This window comes from Punica granatum, chromosome 6 (assembly GCF_007655135.1).
Source record: "Punica granatum isolate Tunisia-2019 chromosome 6, ASM765513v2, whole genome shotgun sequence".
Taxonomy (NCBI): domain Eukaryota; kingdom Viridiplantae; phylum Streptophyta; class Magnoliopsida; order Myrtales; family Lythraceae; genus Punica; species Punica granatum.
Window position 1 is genome coordinate 22,408,387 of NC_045132.1, and position 14,951 is coordinate 22,423,337.

Below are 14,951 nucleotides of genomic sequence, written 5' to 3' on the forward strand. Positions count from 1 at the left end.
TTGCTAGTCATTAATAAGTGCTTTTATGAACAGTCCAAAAAACCCCTAATTAAGTGATATTTTAGGAACTTTTAAATTAGCCATTAGGTGCGCTTGCCAACAGTCTAAATGTATATTCTTTTTTTCGTATAAATTGGTGGAGCTTATAGAATTAAGACGGCAAAATATTATGATGCGTTTGATTAAAGAGTTAAAGTAATTTTGATTTTTATTTTGATTTTGATTGTGAAAAATAACAAATGAGATGAGATTATAAATTTGACTTGGGAAACGTGTGTTTTTATTGTGTAGTGTGTTGAGTTGAAGTTAAAGTTAAAATTTTTTACTTGAGAAATATGTATTTTTGTTGTGTAGTGTGTTTAGTTAAAATTAAAATTTTTTAACTCTCAATCCAAACGGACCTTAATGACTTAAGTCACTGTGTTAGGGGCATGGAGTCGTTGATTTTGTGAAGGAGTTTTCTCATTGGATGCCATAAAAAATGCGATTAATTGCACTATATAACCTATAGATATATTCCAACCTTAATTTTTTTCTTAAGATATCCTAACGTTAATAGTTTGGTTTCAAATATATCCCGTCATAAAACTCCTATCCATTTTTTACGGAATGCTAACGTGACCCGTTACATGGAGAGTGTGTGGGTTTCAAATCTATCCCAACCTTTTAATTTTTTTTCGTTTTTATCCGAACCTTTTTATTTTTTCTCAATCTTTTCATAATTTCTCAAATTTATCCCAATATGTTGGGATAATATTGAGAAAATCGTAAAAGATTGTGATAAAAATTGAAAAAAAAAAACAAAAAAGGTTGGAATAAATGTTAGCAGTTCCGTTAAAAATGGATGGAAGTTTTGTGGTATGATTGATTTGAAATCAAACTATTAACGTTAGAATATTCGGGAAAAAAATTAAGATTGTGATAGATCTAATATTAAGTGTCAATATTAAGCTATATGGTACAATTTTTCCTAAAAAGTATTGGCATATGCGTTGACGGTCGATGTGACAAATGCCTACAGCATGTAATGTTCATGTCAGATTCTCTAAAACTCGTTTTGTAAAAGCTGATTATAATTATATGAAGAAAGCGAAGAAGGCAATTACTAATACTAGGAACATATTTATACATTCTAGTATTTTTGGAATTTTTGAAATATAATATGAACAACAATTTTTCTCTTTTAATTCTTGAAACTTTTTTTCTTTTCTACACGCGCGCTCGGACCGATAGTCAATTGAACTTGGAGAGTAGAAAATGTATGGAAAGAACATATCTGCTCGAGAGATTCCTCGAACAACTTACATATTTAGTATAATTTGACATCTTAAGTTACAAACTCAAACAACTTATATATTAGTGGATGGATTAATTAAAGCAGAGCGGAAAAGATTCCTCGGCTAGTGAGCGCTTAACAATAATAATAAATTTATAAAGTCTAGGGATATGGGATGTTTTTCTCAAACAAAGTACAATTAAAAATAATGGGGCTCTCTTTCCCGTGAAAATGATAGGGTTCTTGATTAGGGTTTGGCATGGGGACACCCTTTTAAATATTCTCTAGGAGCGTTATTTTTTATGGTAAAATATATTTTATTAATCTTTGTCAGAGAAAAGGTCGGAGAAGATATCTGTTTTTGGGAGAAATTACAATGAAAACCCCTGAACCCTAAAATTACCTCCGGGAATTTTTTTTTAAGACAATCATTTCCATACTGAACTTATTATATAAAAGGATAATATTACCACGCTGTCCAATTAATTTCATCCTAATTAACAGATTGGACAAAATGAAAATTACAAATGTACGGAAATTATAGTCGTGTATAGGATTAACCGCATACTTATCCTTGACTACTAACCAATGCAAATTGACTTCATAGTGGAAGAAATTCCGCTTAACTACTATTTGAAAGCTAAATTTAGCGATTATAAGCAAAATATATATGATTTTAGTTAGACCTTTTAGGCCCGGTTTGGATTCAAGAACAAAAAATTTTAACTTTAACTTTAACTTTAACTCAACACACTACATAACAAAAATACACATTTCTCAAGTCAAAAATTTTAACTTTAAGTTTAACTCAACATACTACACAACAAAAACATACGTTTCCCAAGTTAAATTTATAATCACATCTCATTTGTCATTTTCCACAATCAAAATCAAAATCAAAATCAAAGTTACTTTAATTTTGAATCCAAACGCACCCTTAACGTTGTTAGGTCAATGCACGTAAGTTCAAATTGGCCTCTTTACGATGACCGACTGACCATCGGAGCAAATCCAAACTAATCACGTGCGGTAAGAGTTTTTGTATGAATTGTCAATGGTGAGTATAAGAATAGTGCAAATATACGTAATAGGGTTGATCTAGTTGTTAAAGATTGTGAGTTTTTTGTAAAAATTCTACGAGTCACCCCATAAATCATGTAAAAGAATTCTCTATATTGGACCACATGCACAACTTGTCTGACAGAACCACGTGTCCCGTGAGATTGCAGGATGTTCACGAGGATTAAGGACAAAGTCCAAAATCCATTTTTATTAAAAAAATGCAAATACAGAAAAAAAATTAAGCATAATGCAACTTTATAATTTCATACGTGTATATATAAGGCCATTAACCTTGATGGAAATTTGGATGGTATGGTGAACATCGTTCTTAATGAAATCTTAGTGGGTAGATTTTCTCAAAATAAATTTTAGTGGTCAGTTGTCCCGATCCCATGGTTTCGGGGGGTTCATGGAAATTTTGCCTTTTCCATTAATATCTTTGCTGCGGTCTTATGGCCCTTTTTTTTTTTTTTTTGCTTTCCATCACCTTTTTTGTTGTTTTATAGAAGATAAAATATTAATTAACGTCTTTATCCCAAAAAAAAGAAAAGAGTTTTAGGCCCGTTTGGATTTAGAGTTAGCTGATTTTAACTTTAACTCAACACACTACACAACAAAAATATACATTTCCCAATTCAAAAATTTTAACTTTAACTTTAACTCAACACACTACACAACAAAAACACACGTTTCCCAAGTCAAATTTATAATCACATCTCATTTATCCCTTTCCACAATCAAAATCAAAATCAAAATCAAAGTAATTTTAACTCTTAATCCAAACTGCCCCTTAATAGTCGTATACCTGATATAGTTATAGAAAACGGTAGTACATGTCCTTTTTCTCAGTTCAGCTTACTGATTTCTACATGTTGAGAAAGTATTTTTAGTCAAAATCATCTCATCAACGTAGAAAATGTCATTAATATTTTATAACAGAACGCGACTGCTAAAAATTAGTCAAGATCGAACTTCCTTTGGCAACTATGAAGATCTTATGTTCACCAACGCTCTTTATACATTTTCTCTTATGTTTCTTGATAAAGGAGCGATGTAAATTTATCGTAGATTATCAATTTGGATGGATAGATGTGATGAAGTAAAAAATTGTCTGCTCAATTTGGTCCTTGTTGTTCCAGACGATTTGTCATAATTTCGCAGAAGGGTCGGGGCAACTTATGGAAAGACCCCGATGACACTTGTGCCTGTGGCAACCCAACAATGGATAATCTATATCTACATACAATCAGTCATTTGATCCGTATGTAGCGCGGACGGTCACATTTGTGTTTTTAATTAATTGATTTAAATTAAAACATTGAGGATAGTTTCAATACTTAGTAATCTGTCGAGTGCAACTAAAGTATGCAAAATTTATTTATATATATATAGGAGATTATAATAAAATATAGAAATGAGGACATTCCGTTTATTCAAGGGAAATAATAAGAAAAAGAAAAACTGGAGTTAGCCCAACTTGATTGGGTTTTGTGAATAATTAAGCGAAGACATTCGCCCGATAGAATGAAGATGAAAACTTAGCATATTAGCATGCAATCTGCGCATTGCATGGACATTAATATTTTTTTATTTATAATTATTCTTTCGTAAAATGAATTTATAAGTAAAAGAAATAGAGTTCTATAATTCTATTATGATATAACGTGTTACGTAAAATGCGATAGTTCAAGGCCGAAGTCTTTGGTATTTACGTATACCTAGAGATTGCTCATGGAATTAGAGGAAACTAATGCAACTTAGACCTCTTATGTTTCCTTATGTTAGTTGTGAAGTTGGCTCTGGCACAACAGTCTCATTTTGACATGATACTTGGCTTCCAGTCGGTCCTTTAATCAAATTTTGATGCAGAGGACTTCAATGCTTCCCTTCTCTTGGTGAGCATGTAAATGTTAGCGCTGTTCTAACGGAAGGCCATTGGCATTGGCTGAGGAGCTCTGACCCACAAGCTTCTTTGATCCGAGACACGCCCGCTAATCTCGAACCTTCCAACCAGGATAGAGTTTTATGGTCTCTTCACAAATCAGGACAATATTCTCTTGCTAATGCCTGGAAGTGTTTAAGACCAAGCGGTCCAAGAATTGAATGGAGCAATGCAATTTGGTTTGATGGGCACTTTCCTCGTTCTTCTTTTATTAGTTGGCTCTGTATACATAACAGATTAGCGACGGAGGATCGTCTTTTCAAATGGGGGATTCAGCTTGAAGCAACCGAATGTGATTTCTGTCATATGCAGTGGGAGACTCGCGACCACCTCTTTTTTTATTGTTCAGTCACCCAAGGAATTTTGAAAAGTTTGTTGGCTCGAATCGGCCTACACCGAACACAAGTATGCTGGAGTACGGAATTTCTTTGGATATCCTCTCTTCGAGGCAAGAAACTTGATGTGATTTGCCTAAAGTTACTTTGGACACGCTACATTTATAGCATATGGCGAGAGAGGAATGCTAGAATCTATCAAGGACAAACCTCATCTACAGCGGCTATGGTTCGAAAGATCTTTGCAGACGTAAAAGCAAAGTTATGTGCGCTCTCCCGATTCTCTCACAAAATTGTAAATTTTGTCCTAGTCCATCACATGTTTTACCCTCCTGATAGTGTAATAGTTAATCAATTTTCTTTTGGGGTGTAGACTGGGAGTTCTTTGATGTTGTTGATGCTGTACAGGGCAAATGGTCTCTTGATGTAAATCTTTTAATTAATGAAAGTCTCTACCATTTATTCAAAAAAAAATGCGAGAGTTCAATGAAATGACATGAAAGTGTATGAATAAAAAAAATCTATCAATAATTAAAAGTAAGCTTCCACAATGCCATTGACATTGCTAGTTTTATTTGTAATATTAATGATTTTAGTAATTTATTAAAATTAAATATCCACAATTATATATAATTTTTATAATTTAAGTAATTTATTATTTTTAATTAAAAATTATTTTAGTAATTTACTATAAATATTAATATGTCAATTTGTCAAGGGTTTAATTTGTATTTTATTAGTGCGTTGACGTGCAGAGAAAAGGAAAATTTCACAATTATACATAATTTTTCAATAACATTAGTGAATTATTATTTTTATAAAATAATTATTTATAGTTTAGTAATATGTCGATGTGTCGAGAGTTGAATTTGTTTTATTAATAAGTTGATGCGTCAGAAAAGTCTCAAATGCCACACAGTTGACACACGGCGCCCAGAGGTTAATACCCGGCGAAATTTGATGAATCGATATGTCAGCCATATGGGAAACCTCGAGTATCACTTGTCAAGTATATGAGAAGCCTTGAATGGCATGTGACGGAACCCGATGAAGGGTTCCCACCATTCTAAATGCGATAAATGACATGTTCTTATCGGGGTGTATTACCTATGAACTCCACAAGTTTTTCAGTTACAGAAGTCCAAAAGACGTATATGTTTATCTATATCTATACTATTATATAAAATCAAAAGTTGGACTTCGACCTCACTTTCTCCGTCCTAAATTACCCTTATCATTACATCTTCAATCAATACATATCATGAAATTAAGGTTATAATGGTAAATTAATAACAGAAAACAAATCCTATTTTCACTCTCTCCCACTTTTCGAACACCTTGTTTCCCTATTCCTCTTCCCGTCCAGCACCCCCGGGGCCCCAACCCACTGTCACTTTTTTTTTTTTTTGGGTTTCCTTTTCTTCATTATCTTCTCGGAAAAACACTGTATGAATGGAGAACTGCTCGCTTAAAAACTCAAATTCGGCCTAACGGAGAATCGAAATCTTATTTATTTAATTATATGTATTATTACATACATTTGTACTTCAAATAAATAAACTAATCAATATTTTCCACATGAAGCACAAGTCGTGGTCGATATATTTTAATTTTAAAACATCTTTTCTTTTTTTGTTGTTCGCGCGTAACACATATTCATTTGTCTAGTTTCTATCATAAAGGGAGAAGGATCTTTTCATGTAACTTTTGTTTTCCGAAATTGTCTATATAATTTAATTAATAAAAACCATAAACTTGAGGATTAAATGATAAATTTCATAATTTTAATTACTAATAACTCCTAACTCACTTCAATGCAGCTCTTTTTTAATATAATGTATATATATATATATATATATTGCTGTTTGACTATGTAAATGTATCATCCAAAAGAAAAAAAAACCATAAATCTTCCAAACGAGAAATCTCTGTGTTTGGATGCGAATATGCCGATTCGGAAATAGAAGAAAGCCGACATATATGGACTTGTCAACATAGATATTTTAATATTTATTAGTGATATTCGTGATTTACAAGATAATTTTATACCTTGTATTTATACCAGCCATCTCATTTTTGTTTGCCCTCTTGACACTTACCATTCCTTCTACGTACTTCATAGAAAACAACTTCTTTTAAAAAGACAGAAATACTTCTTCCCAGCCTGACTCTAAGTTGCCGCTGGAATCAACTCCGAGAGTTATCACATATTTAGCAATAAGGACAGCGTATTCGCGCTGCGTGCGGAAACAACACCTAAGAAATATTAAAAAGTGAAGTGGGTATATGGACAACTTATCTTAGCATAAGAAAATCCTGCAAAAAAAGAAAAGCAAAAAATAGAAATTATCGAACGTGAAGATCGCAGTTAAAATTGATGAGGGAGAGAAAATGGGGAAGAAAAAATAGGGAAGAGGGAGTGGGTGGCAAAAAATTTATGGGTAGTTATATAGTAAAATTATTATCATGACTCTGATTTAATGGTTCTTTTTTTTTTTGGGGTTACACAATGGTTCTTGTTAATTATACTACGTAAGGGCAATTTTAACAGTGGGAAGTGAAATGAAAGGATTCTTAGTGCTCTATAATAGTAAAGGTAAAAGACTTCTTTTTCTAATACGAACATAAGAAAAATTACTGCGCTTTAGTGTGAATATGACTCTAGTTGAAATCACATATAAATAAAAGAAATATAACTTACTCACGTCAAATAAATTGTGATGATATATATGGGATTAATTCTCTCCTCAAGAAGACATAAACGGCATATTCACTTCATGATCGTGTATATGCGACAATGATATGGTGGTCGATGGAAAAACGAATTTCTAACCCAACCTACTATATATATATATATTTTTTATAAGTACCGCAATATATTCTCGAGCATTGTAATATTGTATATTCCTTAATTCCAATTTTCATTGTTTATCGTGAATTTGTGAAGTGCAAATCATGGAAAAGGCGCGCGGCTTTATACTAAGTATAACGAGATCAGCTCTATAATGTATTCTAGCATATGCGGTTAAATGCAAGATTTTGGATGTACATTACTTGTGAATTTACCGATTGTTATTTAATCAATTAACCAAACAAAACTTTCACCAAAAAAAAAAACCCAACAAACAATTATAAATTAATATAAGGTTTTTATTTTAATTTTGCTAGGTATTGCCCATTACCCCTGCAGGTGACACGGGAACCTAGTGTGCATGCAAAAAAAAAAAAAAGGTATGGATAAGAATCTATACAATGGCCAAAAAGGTAACAACAAAGAGAGAATAAATAAATAAAAAGTTGATGCCTGTAATTGTGCGTTCAAAGTAATAAGGGGGTCCAATATCCCTACATTTACACGTAATATATATATATATATATATAATCGAGATTGTGGCTGAAAATAAAAGCTGTCGATATCTCGATGAGCATCAGATGCCTATGAAATTATCATGGCGATGAAAATATGTATATGTAAGATCACATATCAAATCAAATTATTCATCGCGGAGAAGAAAGAGGAATGAGATCATTCTGTAATTTAATTCTTTTTTCATTAGATGTACTAATTACCTGTCGATTCAATTCAGCTAATTAATCCTTCTTAATCGGAATGATCGTGATCAATTCTTGAATCATAATGGGGTAAGAATCTTTTGAATGTTATGAATTCGCACATCGACGCTGATTGTGATATATCATCTTTAGGTCTGTTTGTTTTGGGAGTTAAAATCACTTTGATTTTAATTTTAACTTTAACTCGACACACTACACAACAAAAATATACATTTCCTAAGTCAAAAATTTTAATTTTAACTTTAACTCAACACACTACATAATTATTTGTCATTTTTCCACAATTAAAATCAAAATTACTTTTAATTCTGAAACCAAACGCACCATTATATTCTAAAGTCAATTTCATAAAATAAAGTTGTATATTATAGTGGGGAAATGTAATCAACTGGTCAAATGTGAACCTAACGTAACAATCCATAATGTTTTCGGCAAGCATGAAAATGAAATAAATATAACGAAACTTTATTATAAAGTCCCTCGTGGGGCGGTTTGTTCTCATCTCTCCTTAGACGAAATCTATGACTTTTGCTATCACTCCTTAGCTTATTTCCACCATCTTGGCACGCACAAAAAGAAAAGATAGGCAACGTAAATCCCTCGGCATTGGGCAATTTTCGCGTCTCGCTTGGGACAATTCAAAGGGAGTCTCCGGATCGATGATGATGAATTGATGGGTCCAACCGAGCCGTCCCAAGGCGGGAATCAAAAACTTTCCTTCAGCGTCCTCCTCTCTGCCCCGCGCCCCTACATGCACGAGCAATGTTTTCTAAAGTCGGAGGTTTCATGTTTTATTGTCCACCACGTCCATAATCATCCATGTTTGTAGGGCCCTGCCTCCAATTGATATATATATAGGATCGATCATTTCCCATTCCTTTTTCTTTTTTTGCTTTTATACTTCCGTGTCGTTCGTTTTCTTGGAGCACAGGAACTTTAACAACAGCATACGTGTCGTTGTGCTGTGGGTGCATGGCTTCCCAACACGTTGACGTTCTAGCTAGTTAAGTTAAAGCTGCATTCAGCCCCCAATCATGCTTTCATGGACTTTTGGAGTATCAAATCATAGCCTGATATTTTAGTGATCAGACGCGGCTCGTTAGGGAAATGGAGCTCGTCCAGTGGCATTACCATCAGTCTGAAATACAGAGATTTTAATTTTGGTTTTCACTATTTTTTTCCGGCTTATACCCGATTACAATAAAATAAAAATCTTAATAACTAATAAAAGAGGACGGGTCATTCACCACGATAATCAAATTTAAAACCTCTTAATAAATCAAACGAGAAAGTGTGCTACTGCAGTACACATTCTTTTTTGAATCTCACAAGCTGCTTTTCGGGAAGACAGAAAATGGGGCAAGGGCCCAAGAAAAGAATATAAATTAAGATACACAACAGCCAAGTATGGAAATCCTAATGATATCGATAAATAATAGTGCTTCTAAACTAGTTAGCGACATTTGATAATAATGAGAATTTAAGGACAATTGCAGAGAACTCCACGTCAATCAATCTGCACACGAATCACCTTCCCCATATGTAAGAGTCACCTTGATTTTTAGTGTCAAGCAGTCGCAATATTCAATATTTCCAAACGAAAATAAAGGAAAACAACCTCTGAAAAATGGAGAAAAGAAAAGATGGGGATGACCTGGTAAAAGGACGACTGGCAAACCGCTAGATAAGGCACAGTTGGCAAGTTGTCAGCGAAGTTTCCTAGATAGTAGGGGTTCGAAATGCACTGGGAGCTTTACATGATCATGGGATCCGATGTTCGAGCGAGAATTATTTTCATCTAATAGGCCGTAGTCACCTCGTGATTTCATCATAAAAACGACGGGCCAGGGTTGCTTTTTCCAAGGAGCTGCAATCTTATTAAGCCCAGTGTCGGCCCATGACGGGATCAATAGTATATGATGTTTTGGGCCTGATTTGGATCAATTCAAGCATTGGAATGGGCGTGTCTTTATTAAAGCCCACATGGCCCAACTCTAAGAGGCTTTCTTTCAGTCGGTTAATGTTCAGGCGGAGCTCCGGCTGTATATTTCTCCTCCATCGACGGCCGACGCCGATCCCCGCCCTATCTGCAATCTTCCCACGCTGCTTCTTCGAAGAACTCTGATTATCCGCCCGATATCTTGCTTGAGTTAGGGTTTCGGAACTCTATCTGTACCTCTCCCAACTGTCCTCCAGAAGGTTTCAGCCCGAGCTCATCTGATAGGCATGGTGAGTTCTTCGGTTTCTTGGCACTTAGAATTTGAGCTGAATATTCCGTTTGCCTGCATGTAGAGAGGTCTTGTCCTGCAATCTTGGTGGAATACATTGTAATTTATTGTTGCTATCCCGGCAGTATCTTTGAGCATAGATTTAGCTCGTGCCATTAACTGATGTTGATAACCCGAAGGGATTCATTAGGGTTTATGTTGAAATCTTGTCTGCCACCTTTAGTAGGATTCAGGGCCTTGTTCATGATGGTCAGGCTTGTAGTAATCTGTATGATTTTTGCCAAAACGATGAACTGTTTCTTGTACAAGAATCACTTAACGATGGATAGTTCTAGAACGGCATCAGTCTTCTCATGGCTACTGCTACTCTTGCTCTGTAGCTGTACTTTTATGCTCATGTTCTCTTCTGTGGTTTTCAGGCGGCTCTCGCTGATTCTTTCCTCGCGGACCTCGATGAGTTGTCTGACAACGAAGCTGATATTATTGTAAGTGTGTTTAAAAACTCTTCTTTAAGTTTCGACAGATCCTTGTTTGAAATGGTTGTGTTGGTCGAGCCACGTGACCTGTCATCTGATATCTGTGGCAATTTTTATCATACCATGGGCATGGCAACTTGTGTTGATTAGCCTCTTTCTCCAACTGAACGTTTAATCTGTTCTCTTATCCCTCCTTTTGCTCCCCAGGAAGAAGAGGGTGGCGATGATGCGCGGATGGAAGAAGATATTGATGGGGACCTTGCGGACATAGAGGCCCTTAATTATGATGACCTGGACAGTGTTTCTAAATTGCAGAAGTCGCAGAGGTATAACGACATAATGCAGGTTCGTCCCTTTCTTATTCACTATTGTTTACTATGGCATGCCTTGGTTTTGTCCTGGCGAAGGTTGCGTGTTAGTTTATCTGCTCTAGTTAGAGATTTATTGGTCATCTTTTCATATTTTGCGCTAGTGGATTCCCCTTTGTTACACCGTGCATGACATGCTGTTAACGTACAACTGCTCATGACAGCTCTTTCTCAATTGTATATTTTGGCAGTTCAAACTTTATGTTCACGGGATGCTTTTATAAATTCAATTGTTTTTAGCTGTCTGAGTACACATCATCTAATGCAGTTGTTGTTTTATGGTTATTGAATTGCAGAAAGTGGAAGATGCACTCCAGAAAGGATCTGATATATCAATGCAAGGGATAGTTCTGGAAGATGATCCAGAATACCAGCTTATTGTGGAATGCAATGCCCTTTCAGTTGATATCGAGAATGAGATTATTATAATTCACAACTTTATCCGTGATAAGTACAGATTGAAGTTCCCAGAGCTTGAGTCACTCGTTCTCCATCCGATAGACTATGCTCGAGTTGTTAAGAGGATAGGAAATGAGATGGACTTGACGCTTGTTGATTTGGAAGGGCTTTTACCCGCAGCTACGATCATGGTTGTCTCTGTCACAGCATCCACCACGAGTGGGAAGCCCCTCCCTGAAGAGGTCCTTAACAAGACAATTGAAGCGTGTGATCGTGCCCTCGTCCTGGACTCAGCAAAAAAGAAAGTCCTGGATTTTGTAGAGAGTAGAATGGGTTATATCGCTCCAAATCTTTCTGCCATTGTTGGGAGTGCTGTTGCTGCAAAACTCATGGGCACAGCTGGTGGCCTCTCTGCCTTGGCTAAGATGCCTGCTTGTAACGTCCAGCTTCTCGGTGCAAAGAAGAAAACTCTAGCAGGTTTTTCTACAGCAACCTCTCAGCTCCGCGTGGGTTATATTGAGCAAACGGAGGTGTTCCAATCCACCCCTCCTCTTTTGAGGATGCGAGCCTGCAGACTCTTGGCCGCAAAATCGACGCTTGCAGCACGTGTAGATTCTACAAGAGGAGATCCATCAGGAAATACTGGAAGAGCATTCAGAGAAGAGATTAGGAAAAAAATTGAGAAGTGGCAGGAACCTCCTCCAGCAAAGCAACCTAAGCCACTTCCAGTTCCCGATTCTGAGCCTAAGAAAAAGAGAGGTGGCCGTCGGCTTAGGAAGATGAAGGAGAGGTGGGTTCCTTCTTTTCCTTGGTTTGGTTCAACCTGCCTTTGTTAATATTTGTAAGTATGTTTTGTAATGTTTGCATTGACATTGCAGGTACGCTGTGACAGATGCGAGGAAGCTGGCCAATAGGATGCAATTTGGCATACCCGAAGAGAGTTCTTTAGGTAAGTGGATTGTGTCCAGAATTTTAAATATAATGAATGCAGATAATTCTCGATATGTGCTCCCATTTGCTTTATCTGCATTTTTAGGCTTTTGGGGATGCAGTGCATTGCTTACTTTGGATTGCATCTTCCTTTGTCCCTAGGGGATGGTCTTGGGGAAGGGTATGGGATGCTTGGTCAGGCTGGAAGTGGGAAGCTGCGGGTATCAATGGCTCAGAGCAAACTCGCCGCAAAAGTTGCTAAGAAGTACGGCTTCTTCCTTCTACTTTATATGTTTCAGCTGGTTATACTTTATTCTTTCTTTCCAAAGGACACTGATCTAAGTCCTAATAGCTCCAATCATTCTGTCCTCCTGTTTCTCACGAGTTACTCAATTAATGATTTCAGGTTTAAGGAAAGAAACTATGGAAGCAGCGGTGCTACCTCTGGGCTGACATCAAGCTTGGCATTTACACCTGTGCAGGTTAATTCTTCTCTTATTTTATATTTATCTTCGCCATCAAAAGCAAGTTTCCCCCTGGTTCACATCTTAACCACTTCTCGCCTCGCGAACGATCTATCTTACTAGGAGCAGTAACCTTGCTTATTGTACAAATGGGCCTTTTTTTTTTCCGATGAGTCAAATAGGCCAATTTAAGTTATGTGGAGAATGAGCTATTCCCCCCCCCCCCCCCCCCCCCCCCCCCCTATAAATCTAATTGTTTTGATCTTGCTGGCCAATAATAAGAAATTGTTTTGATGTCTCCGACTTTCAAGGTGTGTCATGATATCTATGACACTCGTGTGTTTGATTTTACAAATCAAGCTCTTATGCACGACGCTCTCCAGTCTTGTCAACTTGGATGGCTAATTTGTTGCTTCCCTGCAGGGGATTGAGCTTACAAATCCACAGGCACATGCTAACCAGCTAGGGAGTGGAACCCAAAGCACGTACTTTTCGGAAACAGGAACGTTCTCAAAAATCAAGCGCATCTGAGGAGTCTACGCGGACTCTTTACTGTTCACTACAACATTGACTTAAAGAGCCATTAGGGGACTCCTTTGTATATTAGTTGGTATGGTGTTACTGTGCTGATGGAAGTTTTGGCTCAGCCCAGCTTCTTGTCGGAGGGCTGAAATCTCAATATATTTGGTTCAACTGCCAAGTACCCAGCTCATTGTGTTCTCGTGATGCTGTTTTCTTCACGCTGTGGAAAATCGAAGAATTCATTAGTGTGTGCATAGAAGCAAACATAAGGGCATAGGTTTTGATGGGGAACGGGATACCTATTCCATACGTAATAGGTATTCCGATGTTTGGTTCAAGGGAATACAAAATAGCTATTCCGGGTCTTCATAGTTATCCGGATTGCATCCGGAATACGTGTGGCTCCCATGAATGTCCGGAATGGGTATTCTCCATCCGGAAATGATGTGAAAACCCAAAAACACCCTCAACTTTCCTGACTTATTACAATCACATGCCATCTTGCAAAAATCCTCGATTTTCGCCGTCCACACCGTCGCTCGTCCTCGACGAATCTCCCCACGAACTCATGGCTCGCAAGCCAGAGGTCTTGACGAACCTCTGCACGAATCTACGGCTCGCAAGTCAGAGGTCTCGACAAACCTTGGCACTTGCCGTCGCACGATCATTGACCACGAACCCACCGCTCCATCGAACGAACCTCCGCACGAGCTAGAGATCTCGACGAACCCAAGTTTTTTGTCTCTATGAACCCAAGCTCTCGAGCTTGGGTTTGTTGAGATCGAGGGCTCGCGACCCTCGGGCTTGGTTTGCGAGCCTAACGCAAACTCGCCGTGGGGCTCGTGAGCCCTAGATGGCTTGGGGGCCTGGTTCTGGAGCCAGAGCCAGCTCCCCGTAGCTATGGGGATATGGGTACTGTTCATCTTCTTACAGTGATCGGCCTTTTAAAAAAAAATTAATTTAATATATTATTTCATATTTGAGGGGTACATATGTCTTTTTCATTTGTTTATGATATATTCCCGATTTTCGTCATTTTTCTATTCCATCCAACCAAATGAAATGAATTTTATGGGAATTTCTATTATATTCCCTATCTATTCTATTTCTTGTCTATTTCATTCAAACGAACTACACATAGCCTAAGAGTTTTATGGATGGATTAAATTCACTGTGTTGGGTTGCGTAGTAATCAAGGTTCCCTGGTGACGGGGAATGCATACAGAACGAATGGAGCAACATCCAAAATCGATTTCTGCGATGATGTCTCATTCCATTCCTTTTCCATCTCATTGTATCAACAATGGAGTACTGTATGCATAAAATGCGACCATGGATCGATGATTTGTGGATTTGCTCGGCTTTCACGTTTTCCC

The 14,951-nt window shown here is 36.9% G+C and overlaps 1 protein-coding gene across 2 annotated transcripts; it reads left to right on the forward strand.

Annotated features, from left to right (window-relative positions):
• Positions 1-10,220: 10,220 nt before the first annotated feature.
• Positions 10,221-13,779, forward strand: LOC116211771 (U4/U6 small nuclear ribonucleoprotein Prp31 homolog). 2 transcript variants are annotated; one of them, XM_031546285.1, is made up of 8 exons: positions 10,225-10,417; positions 10,836-10,901; positions 11,100-11,237; positions 11,557-12,449; positions 12,538-12,608; positions 12,752-12,854; positions 12,996-13,071; positions 13,477-13,779. In XM_031546285.1, exons 1-8 carry the CDS (start codon positions 10,415-10,417, stop codon positions 13,582-13,584), a joined length of 1,458 nt encoding a protein of 485 aa, XP_031402145.1. In that variant the 5' UTR covers positions 10,225-10,414; the 3' UTR covers positions 13,585-13,779. The 2 variants fall into 2 exon arrangements, with proteins under 2 accessions (XP_031402146.1, XP_031402145.1); XM_031546286.1 differs by lacking the exons at positions 12,996-13,071; positions 13,477-13,779 and having other exon boundaries at positions 10,221-10,417; positions 12,696-12,827.
• Positions 13,780-14,951: the final 1,172 nt, after the last annotated feature.